Source organism: Abramis brama (assembly GCF_963993115.1).
Source record: "Abramis brama genome assembly, chromosome: 13".
In the NCBI taxonomy this organism is placed as follows: domain Eukaryota; kingdom Metazoa; phylum Chordata; class Actinopteri; order Cypriniformes; family Leuciscidae; genus Abramis; species Abramis brama.
This window is the reverse complement of record NC_139975.1, coordinates 32327843-32345164: the sequence shown is the minus strand read 5'-3', so window position 1 is coordinate 32345164 and position 17322 is coordinate 32327843. Positions and strand designations below refer to the sequence as shown.

The 17322-nt window shown below is 37.1% G+C and overlaps 1 protein-coding gene across 2 annotated transcripts in view; it reads right to left on the bottom strand.

The window, feature by feature from the left end:
* The window catches only part of thoc2 (THO complex 2), a 97152-nt gene that overhangs the window by 66654 nt on the left and 13176 nt on the right, over nucleotides 1–17322 (bottom strand). For both annotated transcript variants that reach the window (XM_084133740.1, XM_084133741.1), the window contains exons 7-10: nucleotides 12806–12939; nucleotides 11111–11271; nucleotides 8678–8770; nucleotides 3547–3702 (exon numbers count right to left, since the gene is read on the bottom strand). In XM_084133740.1, the coding sequence (XP_083989866.1) occupies nucleotides 3547–3702; nucleotides 8678–8770; nucleotides 11111–11271; nucleotides 12806–12939 (544 nt within the window). The remainder of the gene's footprint in view (nucleotides 1–3546; nucleotides 3703–8677; nucleotides 8771–11110; nucleotides 11272–12805; nucleotides 12940–17322) is intronic.

Sequence of the window (17322 nt, the reverse complement as noted above, 5' to 3'; positions counted from 1 at the left end):
CCATGCAAATTGTTCTGACTTCACTTTAATTTAACATTCTTGAAATCGGAAACGGTTGAATCTGTTTTATTCAATGTTACATGTGTGAGAGAAAAGGAGATGCTCTAATACTATTTGTAAAAAAAAAAAAAAAAAAAAAAAAAAAAATTGGCTTTATTATTTGATTAATCATTCAGGTCTGGTTTACCATCTTCATTGTCAATATGAACGATTCACTTTTAAATGTCAATCAATAATAAAACATTCTCTAAATTATTCTTGAGCAGAAAACACAATATTCTTGCTCTGTTGAAATAAAATAACTTTGTTGTAATATTTAGAAATAACTTTTCCATGAATTTACCAGATATTGATGGCTATAATATTTCTCAACACCAAGTTCAAAACCACAGCAAAAGTAATAAAATGCATACACTTTACAGATTGGTCAGATCTCCCAAATAAGCATAGGGAAATTTAATAAAACATTAAAGTAACTATAGCAATAGACAAACTAATAAGAAATGATTATTGTGCTTATGCCGCATTTCGTCCAGCGCACCTTCCTTTCCTTCACAGCTGTGCACTTCCGTTCCTCCCTAAAAGCCCAAACTTGACATCCGAATCAGCCAAATAAGTGTGTTATGGTAAGTATCCTCATAAACACAGCTGGTTATGTCTTCAGTGAATGTAAACACTGAGAAAGAGTGTGTGTATCCGTATATTGGATCCGTGAAGCTCTTAAAGAGACAACAGCCTAATAAACCTGCTGCAGTCTGTCATGTTAATCAAACAACAAGACAAAGATAAAATCACTCGCTGCTCTTGAATGAATAAACTGTAGTTTTAAAGCGTAAAGATTTAAAGAGTCAAACTTTCGTGTAAAAGCATAATTAGAATGGAAACGCCACTTTTAATTTTGACCGTATTTTCGTTTTCGGTCAAAATGCCTTTTGAATGGGAGTGCTTGAGGCACGACTATGACAGCATCAAAATCGCCGTTTTTAAAACACTAAGAAGGCTCGACACAACATGAAACTGTGCTCGGAGTATCACCAGGGCCTCTACACTTGAACTCCAGCATTGAGAACATTGTTTGTGTACACAGAGTTTACTAAAAAGAAAGGTTTTGTACGACTCACTTTATCAGTTAGTGTTTCCGGTGGCTGGAATTTTGTCAGTCAAAAGTAGTCGATCTCCGAATGCAACGTAATGAACTGAGCTTTCCATCTGTACTCTCATCATGTTACGTTGCATTCGGAGATCGACTACTTTTGATACTCTTTTCATTATGATTATGCTTTTACATGGATGTTTGACTCGGGTAGATTAACAAAAATAGCCTAGGTTGCAATTTGGCGAGAATTACCCTTTAATAAGGATTAGTCTATAATTAATGTATTTCAGATTTGATTACTTTATTCAATTTCTGTTGTAGGCTGTAACTTATCTGAACACCACTGTAAGTACATCTTCATGAAAAACTTCCTGTTTTTGTTCTGTCGTATTTTTGTCAGTTTGTTTGTAGTTTAGTTTCCTAGTTCTGGGTGTCTACTTGTCTTCTGTAACGGTTTTGAGGATTTTTACTGTAATTAACCTAGTATTAGTTTCTGCTGAAGTATTGATAATATTGACATTTCAAATTACTCACATCATGAAATAAGACTGATTAGATCACCCACCAATGATCGAGTTAAAGGAACACTCCACCGTTTTTTGAAATAGGGCTTATTCACCTTCTTTCCTACATTTAGATAGGTGGGCAAATGCATTTTTGTCTCAGTGCATGCATTGTTTTAGTTTGACAGGGTCGGCGCTAGCTTAGCTTAGCATAATGAATGGAATCCTTTGTTGCCAGCTAGCATGTCCTGAGTAAAAGTGATATAAAAAAAATAAAAAAACACCTAATTACTTCTTGTGGCCTGTGTATTCACAACAAGTACAAATAGCGATGCAGATTAACACTAGGCGATTTCCTAGGCAGATATTGACTTGGGACTATATTAGGGGGAAGCACAGGCGAAGCACTGCTACTTGGGCGCAGAGATATCACGCCCAAGTAGCAGTGCTTCGCCTGTGCTTCGCCCTAATATAGTCCTCAATATATAAGTCAACATCTGCCTAGGAAATCGCCTAGTGTTAATCTGCATCACTATTTGTACTCGTTGTGAATACGCAGGCCACAAGAAGTAATTAGGTGTTTTTTATATTTTTTTTATATCACTTTTACTCAGGACATGCTAGCTGGCAACAAAGGATTCCATTCATTATGCTAAGCTAAGCTAGCGCCGACCCTGTCAAACTAAAACAATGCATGCACTGAGACAAAAATGCATTTGCCCACCTATCTAAATGTAGGAAAGGTGGTGATTAAGCCCTATTTCAAAAAACGGTGGAGTGTTCCTTTAAATAATCGTGATTTCATTATTGAGCAAAATATTCATGATTATGATTTTTCCCATAATCGAGCAGCCCCACGTACTTCTGAATAATGAACCGAACGTTGTTAATGTCTTTTGCTGCTCTTGCACAGCATTTTAAATTCCTGCATGCATCCTGAATGCATCATCTGTCATTACACAGTCAAGATTTAATTTAAAGCATTAACTTAGTACACAGCGTGACTAAACTGCAGCTCATCTCTGCGTTCTGTGACTCAGCCTGTCAGACGGAGAGTCCCTGAGAGTGTCTGAACATGCACTGCTGTAATCAAGCACCTGATCAGCAGAGCAAAACGCTGACATTTACAGGGATTTATACCATTAAATGCTAAAAAACTCTTCTGTCAATTTGGGAAAGCCAGTTTGTTCATTTCTGGGAGCCAGTTGAAATCGACAAAGTATAAACACAAAGTCAATAAGAGATTCATTACGATTGCATTTATTGACAGTGATAATCATTAGCATCTAAAGATCAGTGCATGAAGTCTTGGAGTGTACATGCAAAATAATAGTCCTGCTACGTTTCTATGTCATATGTAATGTGCTGCTTTGTTGTTCATTTTATTACTTTTCAAATCAGTCACAGATTTGGCACAAATTCACAGATTGTTAAACATAAAACCGTTCTAAGCACTTTGCTTTATGATCTGTCCTGACAGTGCTTACTTTTTATTTCATGAATAAATGTGATAAGTTAATATTACGGTTTCTTTGCATTTATTTTGGATTTATTGTCAGTTCACACGGTTAGTTATTACTAACAAACAAACAGAGGTGTAAAGTCCAGGTTCAGGAAGTAAAAGTCCTCCTCAGGATTTGCTAATTAGCACAGTTCTTCAGCCAGGAGAGAGAACTAATTAGTGAAATCATGGGTGGAATAAACATATGGCAGGACTTTTACTTTCTGAGCCCTGGACTTAATAAAAAACAAGAATAATAATAATAATAATAATAATAATAATAATATTCAAGCACTTGATTTCTTCAGTATGGCTTTGGAATGACATGAGCGAACAATGACCATTTGTATTTGTGGTTTACTATTTCTTTAATAGCAACACTAAAACGTCATTTCGGCATTGCCACTAGTGGTGCAGGACACGCTTCAGTTTAAAACTACAGTTACCTTCTCATTCTTCTCCTCCTCCTTCTCCTTCTCCTTCTCCTTGTCCTCGGTCTTTTCGGAGGGCACGACCACCATGGTGAGTTTGCGGGCGATCTGCTTGGCCTCCAGGTTCTCTCTCTTGTGCTCTTCCACGATGTTGGAGTCCAGTGGGAGGAGCTGCGTAAAGAGACGTGAGGGTTCCCATCAAACACTGCTCTGTTCAGAGAGGGTCACTATTAATCCTAATCAGAGCAATGCGCCATCATGCTCCCAAGAACACAAGCTCAGTCTGTCCAGGGCTGATGACACGCGTCATTGAGTTTCTTTCTTCTGCTGAACACAAAGATATTTTGAAGAATGTTAGTAACCAAACAGTTGATGGACCCCATTGACTTCCATTTTTATTATACCATGGAAGTCCATCAACTGTGTGGTTACTGACATTCTTCAACATATCTTTGTGTTCAGCAGAAGAAAGAAACTCATACAGGTTTGAAACAACTTGAGGATGAGTAAATGATGACAATTTTCATTTTTAAGTGAACTATTCCTTTAATTAATATTCTCCCATGATTTAACCGTGGTATTAAAACGAGCCGCCATATTGTGTATTTTTGCTGCAGATTTTGCAACTATTTCTCTCTCTGAATATGAAATGTGAATATCTAAATGGCATTAACCCAAGCATGACATCAAGCTGGCACTATGTTGTAAGCTGCTCTATTATGAGCGTGATGCTCCAGATACATGTAGGTCCCACCATCAAATATTCAATCTCATCCACATGGACACATTTTAATACCATGTGTAAATAGAGTCAAAGTGCATCTGTAATTCGATTAAGCAGAATTATGTTTTTAAACTACCTAAAAGGATGGCATTTGCTGACCGTTCTGTTCAAAAGGAAGTCATCTGACAATTCTGAATCCCATTAAGACAGAAAAGGAAGATGTGGCTAACGTACAGTATGAAAAACAGTTCATGACATCAGCTTTCTCCCAAGAGCACAGATTAGGGGAAAAACGTGAAGGCCCCCAAAAATAAATAAAATCGATAAAATGAAAATTAATCAAATGTGCCTGTCACATCACTTTACAGAAGTGAATAACGCATTTCTATGGACAAAACTAGGGCTGCATGATACTGGAAAAAATTATATTGCAATATTTTAAATGAAAAATATGAAAATTCCACCAGATGCCTTGAATATCTATTTGGAAACAATCATTCTAGAATTATATTTATAGGGGAGTGAATCTGCATAAATAAAACAACATTTACTCTGAAAACTTTTTTAAATATGAACTAGGGCTGCACGATTATGGCAGAAACATAAGTGTTGATTATTTCCGTTAATTTTGTAATTGCGATTATTAGTGTTTTAATGTAAAATCTATTAATCAACACTCTTTTATAGGAGGAGCAACTGCATGTCATATTCTTTATATTAGGGATGCACCGAAATAACAATCCTAGGCTGAAACCAAAAATTCTCGATGCACTTTGCTGAAAACTGAAACCAAAAAATGCTTTTTAATAATTATTTAGCTTTTTTATATTAATATTAGACTTTTTAAAAATCAAATTCAATAATTTTAATGACACTGAATAAAAACATACAAGCCAAAAAAACAAAATAGCCCGACTTTTATTTAAAGGGACACTGTGTAGGAATTTCTCCCATCTAGTGGTGAAATTGTATTTTGCATTCAAACGAATAATGCTCTTCAGCGCCTCACTTTTTCAAATGCGCGTTGCATCTACGGTAGCCGTTATGTACCAAAAAGCTATGACAGGATGTCTTATAACAGCACTTCGAGTTTTTCTTCGGGTGAACAGGTTTGTTATTTAAAACAAACTGAAACTTGAATCAACGAAAAAAAGAATGTTACAGTATGAATTACTGACTGTGAAAAACATTAACTATGGTAATTAGTAGTAATGCCTTCTTTATTCGTTATATTTTTTGAAGTACGTGCATTGTTAGATATCATCATCATCAGAGCCTTCTCTAACGTTACTTTACTCAATAGCTGCTATTCATCAAACAGCCTGTTTAACTTACTAGAATAGATAAATAGATAGAACTATAAATGAAGAGTTTCGTTGCAAAACGAGATATATCCATTTTGAGAAATGTTGGTTATTTGACATTATTATTTAAGACATCAACAGTCAAGTTCATTCACAATTTTTTGTACATTAAACTATTACTTGAGCTCAGTGAAGGCCAGGGACACAATATTCTTCAAATCCAGGATATTTATTATTTAATTTTATGTCCATAAATAGTTCATAAATAAGTCAAAAACCATGCCAAAATGCAACATATTTATCTTAACATTGTCAAACATCTTAAATTGGTTAAAAAAAAAATACATCATAAATATATGGAATAGTATATACAAAGATTGATTAATAATAATAAGATTCTGAGTTAGTTTTGGCCAGAACATACACAACATTTTTTTTTTTTTTTTTTTTTTTTGCAAAACGCTATATATCCACCATAGGCTATATTCTACTACTGTAATACCACTGAAGAAATCTTTTGGATCATCAGTGGGAAAATTAACAATAATTTATCAATTAATCGTAAATATTCATAATATTCAAAAACATAATGCCATAATAAACATAATGTGACTATGGCGTGTGCCAGTAATCCAGGGCAGTCCCTGAATGAAAAGGTCGGATAACAACGTACGGACGTCTGTGTGCTTGTGCTTCACATAGGGACAGTGGGCATTAAAAAAAAAAAAAAAAAAAAAACACTGTTGCGCTGCCTGGCTAGCTGAGCTGTCAGAGCAAACAAACTGCAGGATGTTTATCGTTTCAACCATCCTTAAACAGCTTCGGACTATTTGTGATTAGTTACAATTTAGATAAGTAAGATTAAGTTAGTTATAGATAAACGACTTGTAGCTTGTTACAGAAAGAGTGGAGGCTCCTTCCACACCGCTGCTGAAAACCAAACCTGTATGATCAGATCCATAACGTTAGCTTGACTCTGAAGCTTTGATTCTCTGACTGACAGACAGCTGTTGATCAGTGACGTAGCCTACGTGACTGACAGCTCGCCGCCTACAGTATAAACAATTAAATGGTAAACGTTTTTTAGTTAGCCTATTGAATCCTCTTTTTAAAAATATATGTTTTATGTTTTGATATTATCGTTAAATCACTGAGCAAACTCGGAGCACTTCACCGGCGGTGACTCTCTCCTCGCTTGACATCCTGAGCTCGCGCAGCATCCTGAACGTTCTATAGCCTAACCGTTATATCGCACTTTGTAAAGAAACTGGGCTGGCGGATATCGCGTTTTGTGAAAAAATACATTTTGTAGTAGGCTTAAAATGTACATTTTTAAATCTTATTAATGGCAGCAATTCACACATAGATTAAGGTACATCTGAACAGTGATTTCCAATAATAAAATCCAAATGTCAAAAAATGGCGTTTATCGCGTTTTGCAACCGAACTCTTCAAATGTTCTACTGTCTATATAATAAAGTTCACAACCAAGCAATGAAAAAAAAGCTTGTAATTAAGACCGTAACACTGACTCACCTGTCGAGAAGAAAGCAGGCAACTTCAGCGTCTCTTTTGAAAGCTTTCTCCTGCATTAGCTATCCCGACATTAACCCTTGTTTTTGTAATCTCCGGTCACGTTTCCTTTTACGGTCTATTTTGGACTTTTTCGATGACGAGGACTCCTTATCCTGTGACTCAGCATATGTATGAATGAACGGTGTATAAATAACCGTGCAGTGCATCCTTTTAAACTTGCCGGGGCAGTGACAAGCGCCTCTCACTGCTCTGCTCCTCCGCTTCTGCTGGCTTCAGTCACGTGATGCTGGCTCTGAACGAAAACGCGTTGTGGAAACGAGTTGGCCTAGTACTTTTTGTCCCTCTCTGCTATTATAGTTTTTCAAGATGGCGGAACTACATGGAAGCCTCCGTGGACCTACCCGTCCCATGTATATAAAAATAATAAATTCTTCATTTACAAGGATTAGTCTGATCATTGGCATAGGTATTTGTACACCATTGAGGGCATATTTATGAATAAAAATATTGATTTTAGATAATAAAATACCTAAAAAGCTACACATTGTCCCTTTAAAGTAACACTAAAATTGGACAACTACACAGAGCTGCACGATTCATCGCTAAAAGATCGCGATCTCGATTCAAACACCCACGCGATCTCCTTCCTACATGACACCGATTCGCCCGTGACTATTAAACATTCAGATGTGTGTTTGAGCTGCCGCTGGTCCAGAGAGAGCAGTTCGGTGTGAAACGGCTTCACAAACAGTGTTTTCAACCACACAGTTTCATTATTTCTGTGTTACAAATATTCAGATTATCACAGAGGATCCGGGATAAAAGTTTATAGTTCAGATATAAACAGTGATGTCCACTGTAGCGATCAATAGTAAATCTCCTTATGAAAGTAACAAGGCGCTTCAAATAACAATTATATCGGTTACATCGTTACACCAGTAGGTGGCGACAAGTGACTGTTAAATAATGTATGTTATTGAATCATTCATTCAAGAGATTCATTAAAAAAATACCCTCGGCTATTCACAACGGTAAAATGAATGATTTTAATTAATGTAATGCATGCATGAATATATCCACACAAAACAAATGACCCTCAACACATCTAAAATAAAATCATAGTCGATTTTATAGAGCTAATCAATATAAATATTAATTTAATAATTATTTTAAAAAAAATCTGCCATAATTATTAATAACAGCTATTTTGCAGAAATAGCGTTTACAGAATGACATTAAAGTGTTAAAATATTGCTAATTCTGGCTTCGCGCTCATAGTTTTGATTAGAATACATCACATCCGGTCGACCGGTCGCATACGGTCTAGCCGCAGAAGTTCAGATATTTCAACGCATCCGAAGCTCAAATCGGATCCGAAATTTCCACATACGCATATGATGGGAACTTCCTCCCGTACGACTCTCCATTGGAAATGTATGACCTCCGGTCCGACGGCTGTCGTTTGTCGCGCACAGTGGAAAGGCGGCTTATGTGGCCGTTTATCCACGATTACAAACCGTTCCAAAAGTCTAGTATCGTCACACTTTTCTAGTTTGATGTACGACATGATTGTTCCACTCACATGAGCGTAGAGGTCTTCGAGAGCGATGAGGTTGTGTTGAAGAAGAGCTGCAGCGATGTGGTACAGAGATGATGGCGTTTCTCCATTAGGCTCCTGTGGACACAGAGATAACCCAGATCAACATGACTACAGGCAGGAGCGGGGCGGACAAATCCAGGCGTGCAAAATCATGCTCACTATATCTACAAGCTTATCTACTTTTGTACATTTGCATAAAAGTTAAGTCAGAAAATTACACTTGACGAAGCAGTCGTCTTGCATGAGTCAGTGAATATTACAGCACAATAATATCAATAAAACTAAAGGGAGTTATTTAGAATAGTTGCCATGCCAACTGATATATTCTGCACTGCAATGACGAACACTCGGACACAACGGCTGGAAATATTTCTGACATAATGCCCAACACTGGCTGTGCTTTAAACCTAGTAATGTGCCTAACTTATTGAATACAAATGCAAATGCATACATGAGAGCCAAACCAGGGTCAGGAATTAGCTTTTCTATTAAGGGGCTTTTAAAGCTTGTAAAGGCAATTTTTATAATTACTGTTTTAAATATATCTGTGTTGTCTTTTTGGTCTACTGTAGACTGCTACAAATAAAATGATCACCTAAGCCATCTCTACAGAGCAGAGGTGGAAGAGGCACTGCATCTGACAGGGCATTTAGGATTATTTATTGCTTATCTGCAAAATGTGTAAAAAGAAATGTAATGCAACGTGATCAGATGTAAATGTAATGCCGTAATCAACGCTTACCATTCATTTAGCATTTTAATTTATTTGTGATTTAGTTTAATTCGGCTGTAATAGATTTAGTTATTTAGTGATAAAAGTTATAATGCCCCCTTATCTTGAATTTGAAAATGGCATTTTGTTCATTTTGATGGCATTTTAATCCCAGTCCCAATTCATTTCTACCCCTGGACCAAACAGGGAGTTCAGCATGTGCTAAAACACCAACACTGTCTAGGTTTGGAGCAAAAGTATTCAGTCACATGTCTGTGTATTAATTCTGTCAGATATTTTTTTATTTAGTCTTAGTCCTGAGTCAAATATACTTTTAAATGTTATCATATTTAGTCAACCTTCTCATGTTTTGTTTAGTCGAGCTGTAGTCGACGAAATGTATTTTAGTCCAGCTTTAGTCAGTTAAAACTTGGTCACATTTGGTCATGCTGCATAATGGTTAGATTGATAATCATGATTATTATGCTCAGAATTATGAAATCGCAACGATTGTCGTCATTTAAGAAACTTATTTTTACATTTCATCAGAATTATGGCACGCCTTCACCTAAAAAGCACAAAAGAAGAGAATGTCAACTCATATGCATGGTTCATTAGGCCTAATCTAGTTTCCTGATTTATTATAGGCTATTTATCATATAAATTTACACACTCTCTACATTATGAAAACGGGCTAAACAAGAAACTTTTCAAAAAACATGAAATTCATAATAGTAATTCCAATATTTCCCAATTACACTAATGTTTTTCTATTAAAGGGATACTCCACTTTTTTTGGAAATAGGCTCATTTTACAACTCCCCCAGAGTTAAACAGTTGAGTCTTACCGTTTTCGAATCCATTCAGCCGATCTCTCCGGGTCTGGCGGTACCACTTTTAGCATAGCTTAGCATAGATAATTGAATCGGACAGGACCATTAGCATCTCTCTCAAAAAAATGACCAAAGAGTTTCAATATTTTTCCTATTTAAAACTTGACTCTTCTGTAGTTACATTGTGTACTAAGACCGACGGAAATTGTAAAGTTGCGATTTTCTAGGCTGATATGGCTAGGAACTATACTCTCATTCCTGCGTAATAATCAAGAAACTTTGCTGCCGTACCATGAGTGCAGCAGGCGTAATGATATGACGCAGCGCCTGAAAATAGGTCTAATAGGTTAGACAAACTTAGTCCCAGTCACGTTGGAAGTTACTGAGCTGGGGACTATTTTCAGGCGTCATTGGTCATTTTTTTGAGAGAGATGCTAATGGTCCTGACCGATTCAATGATCTATGCTAAGCTATGCTAAAAGTGGTACTGCCAGACCCGGAGATCGGCTGAATGAATTCGAAAACGATAAAACTCAACTGTTTAACTCTGGGGGAGTTGTAAAATGAGCCTATTTCCAAAAAAAAGTGGAGTATCCCTTTAAAACAACAGCATAAAGACTGTATTGTCACATGACGTGTATTGTATTGCATTGCATTTATTCAGCTTCAACAATCGCAAATATAGTTGAGAGATTGCATGTTAATATAGTCACAGTTATCGTGTCGTCTTGTCATCGTCCTTGTCATGGAAAAAGGTCAATGACGAACATTTTGTCGTCTTCTGGTTAAGGAAATGAGCACTACTGTGTAATTAATGGTAATGAAAGAGCTATCTGATCAGTGTGTGTTTGCACTGGTGTTGGACCATACCTGGTGGAACTTGAACTTGAAGCCCAGCATGTGGCAGAGGGTCTGGTGCTCGCACATGTAGGACTTGATCAGAGGGATGAAGAACTCATCGTGGTCTGAGCGACACTCGTACACCTCTAAGATGATGTCCAGCACTCGGTTCGGGTCCAGATTGAAGCATCCTGAGGACACAGCACTCATCACCTCATGATCTCAGTGACAGCTGTAATTATGACAGCTGGTTTGAGCTCACTCGACTGATCAGAAACTTCAGTTCTGGGCTGCAGTCCCAGTCATTATCAGGGCTCAACAGAGACGACCCAATGGCCCGGGGCAAGAGTCAGAGGTTCGTCTGTCGTTTGCCCGACTGGCTCACACTACATGTGATTTTATTACTGATGGGTCAATAACACTTTATCTGTGCGATACAGATACTGCAACATCTGCCAATACTGACGCCAATCAGTTTAAAACACCTAATCTTCATTAACTTGCTAACTACACACTGCTTCATTATAAATAAAAAGAAAACAGTACAAATAAATACATACACACACATACATTTTCGTCATGCATTTCATATTAAGTTTACAAAAGTTTCATAGGTAAGAAATGTGTTTAATGCTTTGTTAAAGAGCAGATTGGGAACCTAAAAAAAATAAAGCATATTTTAAAAACTTCATTATAAATGTACATTTATTTGTATATATATCATATTAACGGCAATAAGATTCATCTATCTGTATCTATACGGCTATGTTTCCATCTACCTACTTTTATGCGCATTTTGGGATATCACATAAAAAAAACATATGCGCTCAATTGAGTCGAGTGATTTTTTTTTAATCAAATAAATTAATCTATGCGCATCATAAAAGACTATGCGTTGAGACGGCATAACTGGACTAACTTAAAATTTAAATGAATATGTAATATGGTCCATATATTTAGCAAAATGCTCCTCTCTAGAGTTAATTTTTCTAGTTGACTAACGAGTTTATGGTCACTGGATATGGTTTTTCTGAGGTAAATGTGACGTTACATGACATTGTTTACAAACTGATTTACTGACGTCTTTCTACGGTTGAAACACTGATTGAGCGACTCCATGTCACATGATACGGATTTCAATAAGTTGTACTCTACCTTTTAACACACTTTCAGATGCTCATTCATGTTTATCTCGCACGGTAACTAGTATTAAGACGGATGAGAAGATCATGTGCTTCTCTTGAGCTGAGCCAGAGCGATCTCATGCCACAGCGCCAAAACACTTTATGTTTTTGAATTTCGTAAGAAAATGGACGTAATTTGAAATCTGAGACTTTGTTTCATATCAATAGTAACAAAGCACAAAGATTATTGCGATTTATTGGATGGGATGTGCGCTAGAATGTTACATTCATTCATCAACTGAAAAGAGGATGACTAATCAATTCTTGGGATTTAAGAATCGATATCGGTTCGTAAAAAAATGAGAATCGATTCAAATCAAGAAATCGATATTTTTTACCCAGCTCTAGAAATCATGTAGTCTTTAATTGCTTTTTATTATTTAAATTCTCAATGTCATTCTGCAGCCACCGTGAAGGTTTGCTGAGGCCCCTGGTTGAGAAGCACTGAACTCAAGAAGATCTACTGTTAGCCATCATCATCATCAGTGTGGAGCGATGTTTAATAATGAAGGTTAATAAGGTGATGCGGTGTGTAGCGTACCTATTAATGACTTGATGTTCTCCAGGACGACGTGGCTGGTGAGATTCCCGGTCAGATCCTGCCCAAGCTCCGTGATCAGCTTAGCGTAACCTTCATTCTCCTCACGCAACAAATTGAACTTCTGCTGTTTGTAACTACAGAGTGAAAGATGGATGGTTACACCGTGACCGAACAATAACTTCATGCAATCATCTCAAAATAACGAAGCGCATCAGAGCTGAGGTCTGGTGGTCACGGGCCCTCAGACGTGTGCCAGGCGCCTCAGAAGACGACATGAAACCAATTACTTCACCCCAACATGCTTCTGTCAAAGAAAGACCGTTATGTGTCCTGTGCAGAGCTGTGGTGTGGGCAGAGCGAGGGCTTTCAGGGCACAGGGCACTGTAATCTTGATAAAACTCATTAAGAAAGACCTACACAAAGGCATGAAATTAATCATCGTCAGGGGAGTTCAGGCTATGCCTTTCATTTACAGCTAAATGAGGCCGGGGACATTTTATAGACTCACAACAACATGCTGAATGTGCAGAACGCAGTGGCTTGTGTCTGACAGAGAACAACACGGCACACGAACTCCAGGTGTTTTATGCCCAGTGACTAAATCTAAAAGCTCGACTGTCATCTGATCTCAACAGAGGTCGATCTCTGCGCTTCAGGTGCAAATGATCAGGTACAAAACAAGTTATTCAATTTGCTTTAATGTGAGGCGGCAGCCATGCAGTCCAATCTCTAGGACAAAATGGAGTGATAAATCGGAATTAAAAGTAATAGATATTGATAAAAATTTGGATTATGTACATAGTAGCAGTATATTTTAGTTTGACAGCACAGGAAGACTAACTCTTGCACTCCTTGCAGTGCATCATGGGAGTTTACTTGTTTTGACTCTGATTGGTAGAGACTTCTCAGAAGCAGAATTATGGGTAAAGTAGTTTTTCCACTGGGAACTCTGCTGTTAAACATAATCATAATATATATCAAACATATATCAAAATAAGTAGAAAATGCTGGCTGATGGCGTCATCAAAAGCATCGATTAACAGCTCTGTAGCTCACAGTACGTCAGTCTATAAATGTTTATGAGTTATTGTTAAATCAATTCCCCTATGGAGAAAATGAATGGGTTTTTTACTTCTAGAACCAGACTGTTGCTCTCGATAGTAAGGCATATGTAGGACTACATCAAATACATTTATTTATTTTATTTTTTTTAAATGCAGTTTTATTTAATTATTTTTTTCAAAATCAATTTTTTCCATTTTCATTTTCCTGGGGTTCTGTTTTTTTTCCTGGACTCTGATTTATGGTTAAATTAAATGTTAGTAATCAAAAAGCATGTCTAAACTAGATGTACCGCATGGCGGTACAAAATATGACCGCCGCTCAGGCCTGCACTGGCTTTCCACAAAAATAAATGACGTGGAGCAATTTGGCTGTATTGCGTGTTTATGTATATACCTAAAAAAAGTAGTAGTATGTGCATGTCTGTCTGTGTCTGTGTGTGTGTGTGTATGTATGTGTGTGTGTGTGTGTGTGTATGTGTGTGTCTGTGTGTGTGCGTGTATGTATGCGTGCATACATGTGTGTGCGCGTGTGTGTGTTTGTGTGTGTGTGTGTCTGTGCATGTGGATTTGTATGTGTGTGTATGGGTGTGTGTCTGTGCGTGTGGATGTCAGTGTGTGTGCATTTTATACCCCCCCATGGATGAAATTCTACGAAACTTAGCATACCCCCAGAGGATGTCAAGTTAATCATACACATGAAATATGGTGCAGTTCTGAACATCTCAACTGAAGATAGGGGCGATTAAAGCAAAATAATATTGCATTTTCATTTTTTATGGGAGGGGCGCAAATCACAAATGAGTGATTATGGGCTAGGTTGATGTGGGCCCTTAAGACCAACATACCATAAAAATTTCTTCATCCTCGGTGCCACGGTTCAGGTAGTTATTTAGGAAAAACTGCATTTTTTGGGTTTGGGGGGGGCCCAGCGCGGGGGGGGAGTGGTCCCCGGGGACCAAACTAAATTTTTCCGTAAAAGTCTAGTGGGGCTACATGCCCACCAAATTTCATGTTCCCCGGTGTTTCGGTGTCCCTGGTATCGTTGACGAAAAATTCAGTAGATGACGAAAAAAAATAAAAAAATAAAACTTTGACAATCCCTATATGACCGCTTTCGCTAGCTATGCTAGCGGCGGTCATAATAATTGAAATCACAAAATGTATTCAATTTAATAACCATGTTTTTTATTATTTATTAAAAGTTAAACAAAAAAAAATATTTTTAGGCTCCATGAGTTTTTTTTCTTTCTCTTTAAAATTCCATTTTATTTTCCCCTGACTTCTATCAAATGACTTTGAGAGGTATATTCTACTGTACAATAGTTAGACAGCATTGGCCAAAAGTGATGCCCAGCCTAAGGAAATTTACCACTTCACCCTTTATTTAAATATTCTTAAAAATCTGTTAAAGATTTTGTAAGCATATTGCGTAGTTATTCTAGTTTTATTTAAAGGTATAGCGGAGGATTTTCCCGAAATTTAGAAAAGAACCGCCCTCTCCACTTTTTGAAAAAACACACATGCGCAACACTCTACCTGCTCCCGAGAGGGAACGCCTATTAAACGTGTGCACGACACGAGAGAGCATGCTCGAGCCTAGTTCTCCTCGTGCACGCTCGGTTTACAAGTTGCAAGATCGCTAATCATAGCTTACATTAACTTTTACTAGCAGTGATTTTAAATGGATTTCTCCAAATAGCATGCCAAACTTTACCTGTCGAGTATAAATCGCGACTGAGGCATCAGTGGGAAGCCCAACCTGTGCTTTTAGCGCACGCCAGCGTGTGAAATATTCTCCCAAAAACACTCTGGTCTTGTTTCTTTCTTCAGAGGCCTTTCTCTTCTTGTCATACAATTCGTAGACACTTTTTCTCTTGCGACCCTCAGACATTTTGAAAAAACCCGGTGAGAACGGCGAGCTTCAATGAATGGCTGAAACCGTAGCTCACCCATAGACAGCTCACCACACATAATACACCTGAAAGTGCGCATGCGCAGAAAGGACGAGCGCGTATGACGGCCTTACGTAAACATATCACCAGAATGATTGACAATTAGGAGGACCAATAGTCTTGATGATCCACCCGGAAAAAGAAAATCCTCCGCTATACCTTTAAGATAACGCAATGAAACATGCCAAAATGTGTCCACATCATTTTTAGCCAGGCTGTCGTACAAACAAATTATGAACACATTCAAAATCAAGAGAGAACCAACAAAATATGAATAACTAATTATGTTGTAGTCAGTGTATGCTTTTTGCTGTCTGCTTTTTTTTTGCATAGTAAAATAAAACCCGTAGCTGTAGTTTACCCCTTTTTTGTTAAATTATATTGTCAGATAAATAACTTGAAACCTTAACCAAGTTTAGTGTTTTGTTCTACCCTCATATTTTGATGGTTAAATCAAACTTATAGGGTCATTAAAAACAATTATCCCAGACCATTCCCCTCTGGACATCACTATTGGCCATTACTGAACGTTTATTTTGACGGGTTGTCATGTTTCTGTGTGTATCTGATGATAGATGATAGTTTTATCAAAGGAAATGGTGAAATGCTGCAGAAGAGATTCATTCATACGTGCAGACTTTATATTATAAACTATTTGTGGTTTAGTATTCAGACACTAGTTCATAACATGATTTGATGAGGTGTACAGCCCAACTTTTGACTTATTCATCCAAAACTTGCCAAATTCTGACATTCCACGTAATACAGAAAATTATATTTTTATCCATTTTCCACATTGTGGAAATCATAGGCCCTACATTTGGCTCAAATTCATATCTATGTCCTGCAAATCCAAATATCTCTCAAAACCTTACAAGCTTCCTATCTAGAAAGCTTCTTTTTTTTCTTTTTTTTTGTAAATCTAAGCAATCAGCTTGAGTTTGAGAGGATTGAGGCTGCACTGCCCAAATGTTATCTCGGTGCGCAGCACATTAAAGAGTAATGCCCTTGCTGATGGGATAGGCAAGAGACACACTACTTGGAGACATCAGCTAAATGCTAATCTAGTATAATGTAGTAGGGGTGTCACAATATATCACAATACAAAAATGCATCAATATGTATCATGTATAGTTCACCCAAAATTAATATTTCTGTGTGAGAAAAAATTCAAGTTTTCTGAGTTTTAGTGTCAGAACTACATTAAATATTTGTGGGTGCTGATAATGCCAAATGTCTGATGTAACCGGTAAAAAGTGGCATAAATTATTTTAAATATGTCTAGTCAGTGAAAGAGCTCAAGCATATTCGTCTAAAATAATTGTGTATTTTCAGCTTCAGAATCATGAATATTGTTATTCTGGCGTCTCTATTGTCCTGTGCTTTGGGTAAGTCCAAGACTATTCATTTACACACACAATATAAAACCAAATTCACCATTTTAATCAACATTACATTTTTTGCTAACCTTTTATCATATGTCTTGGAGTATCGCAATAAT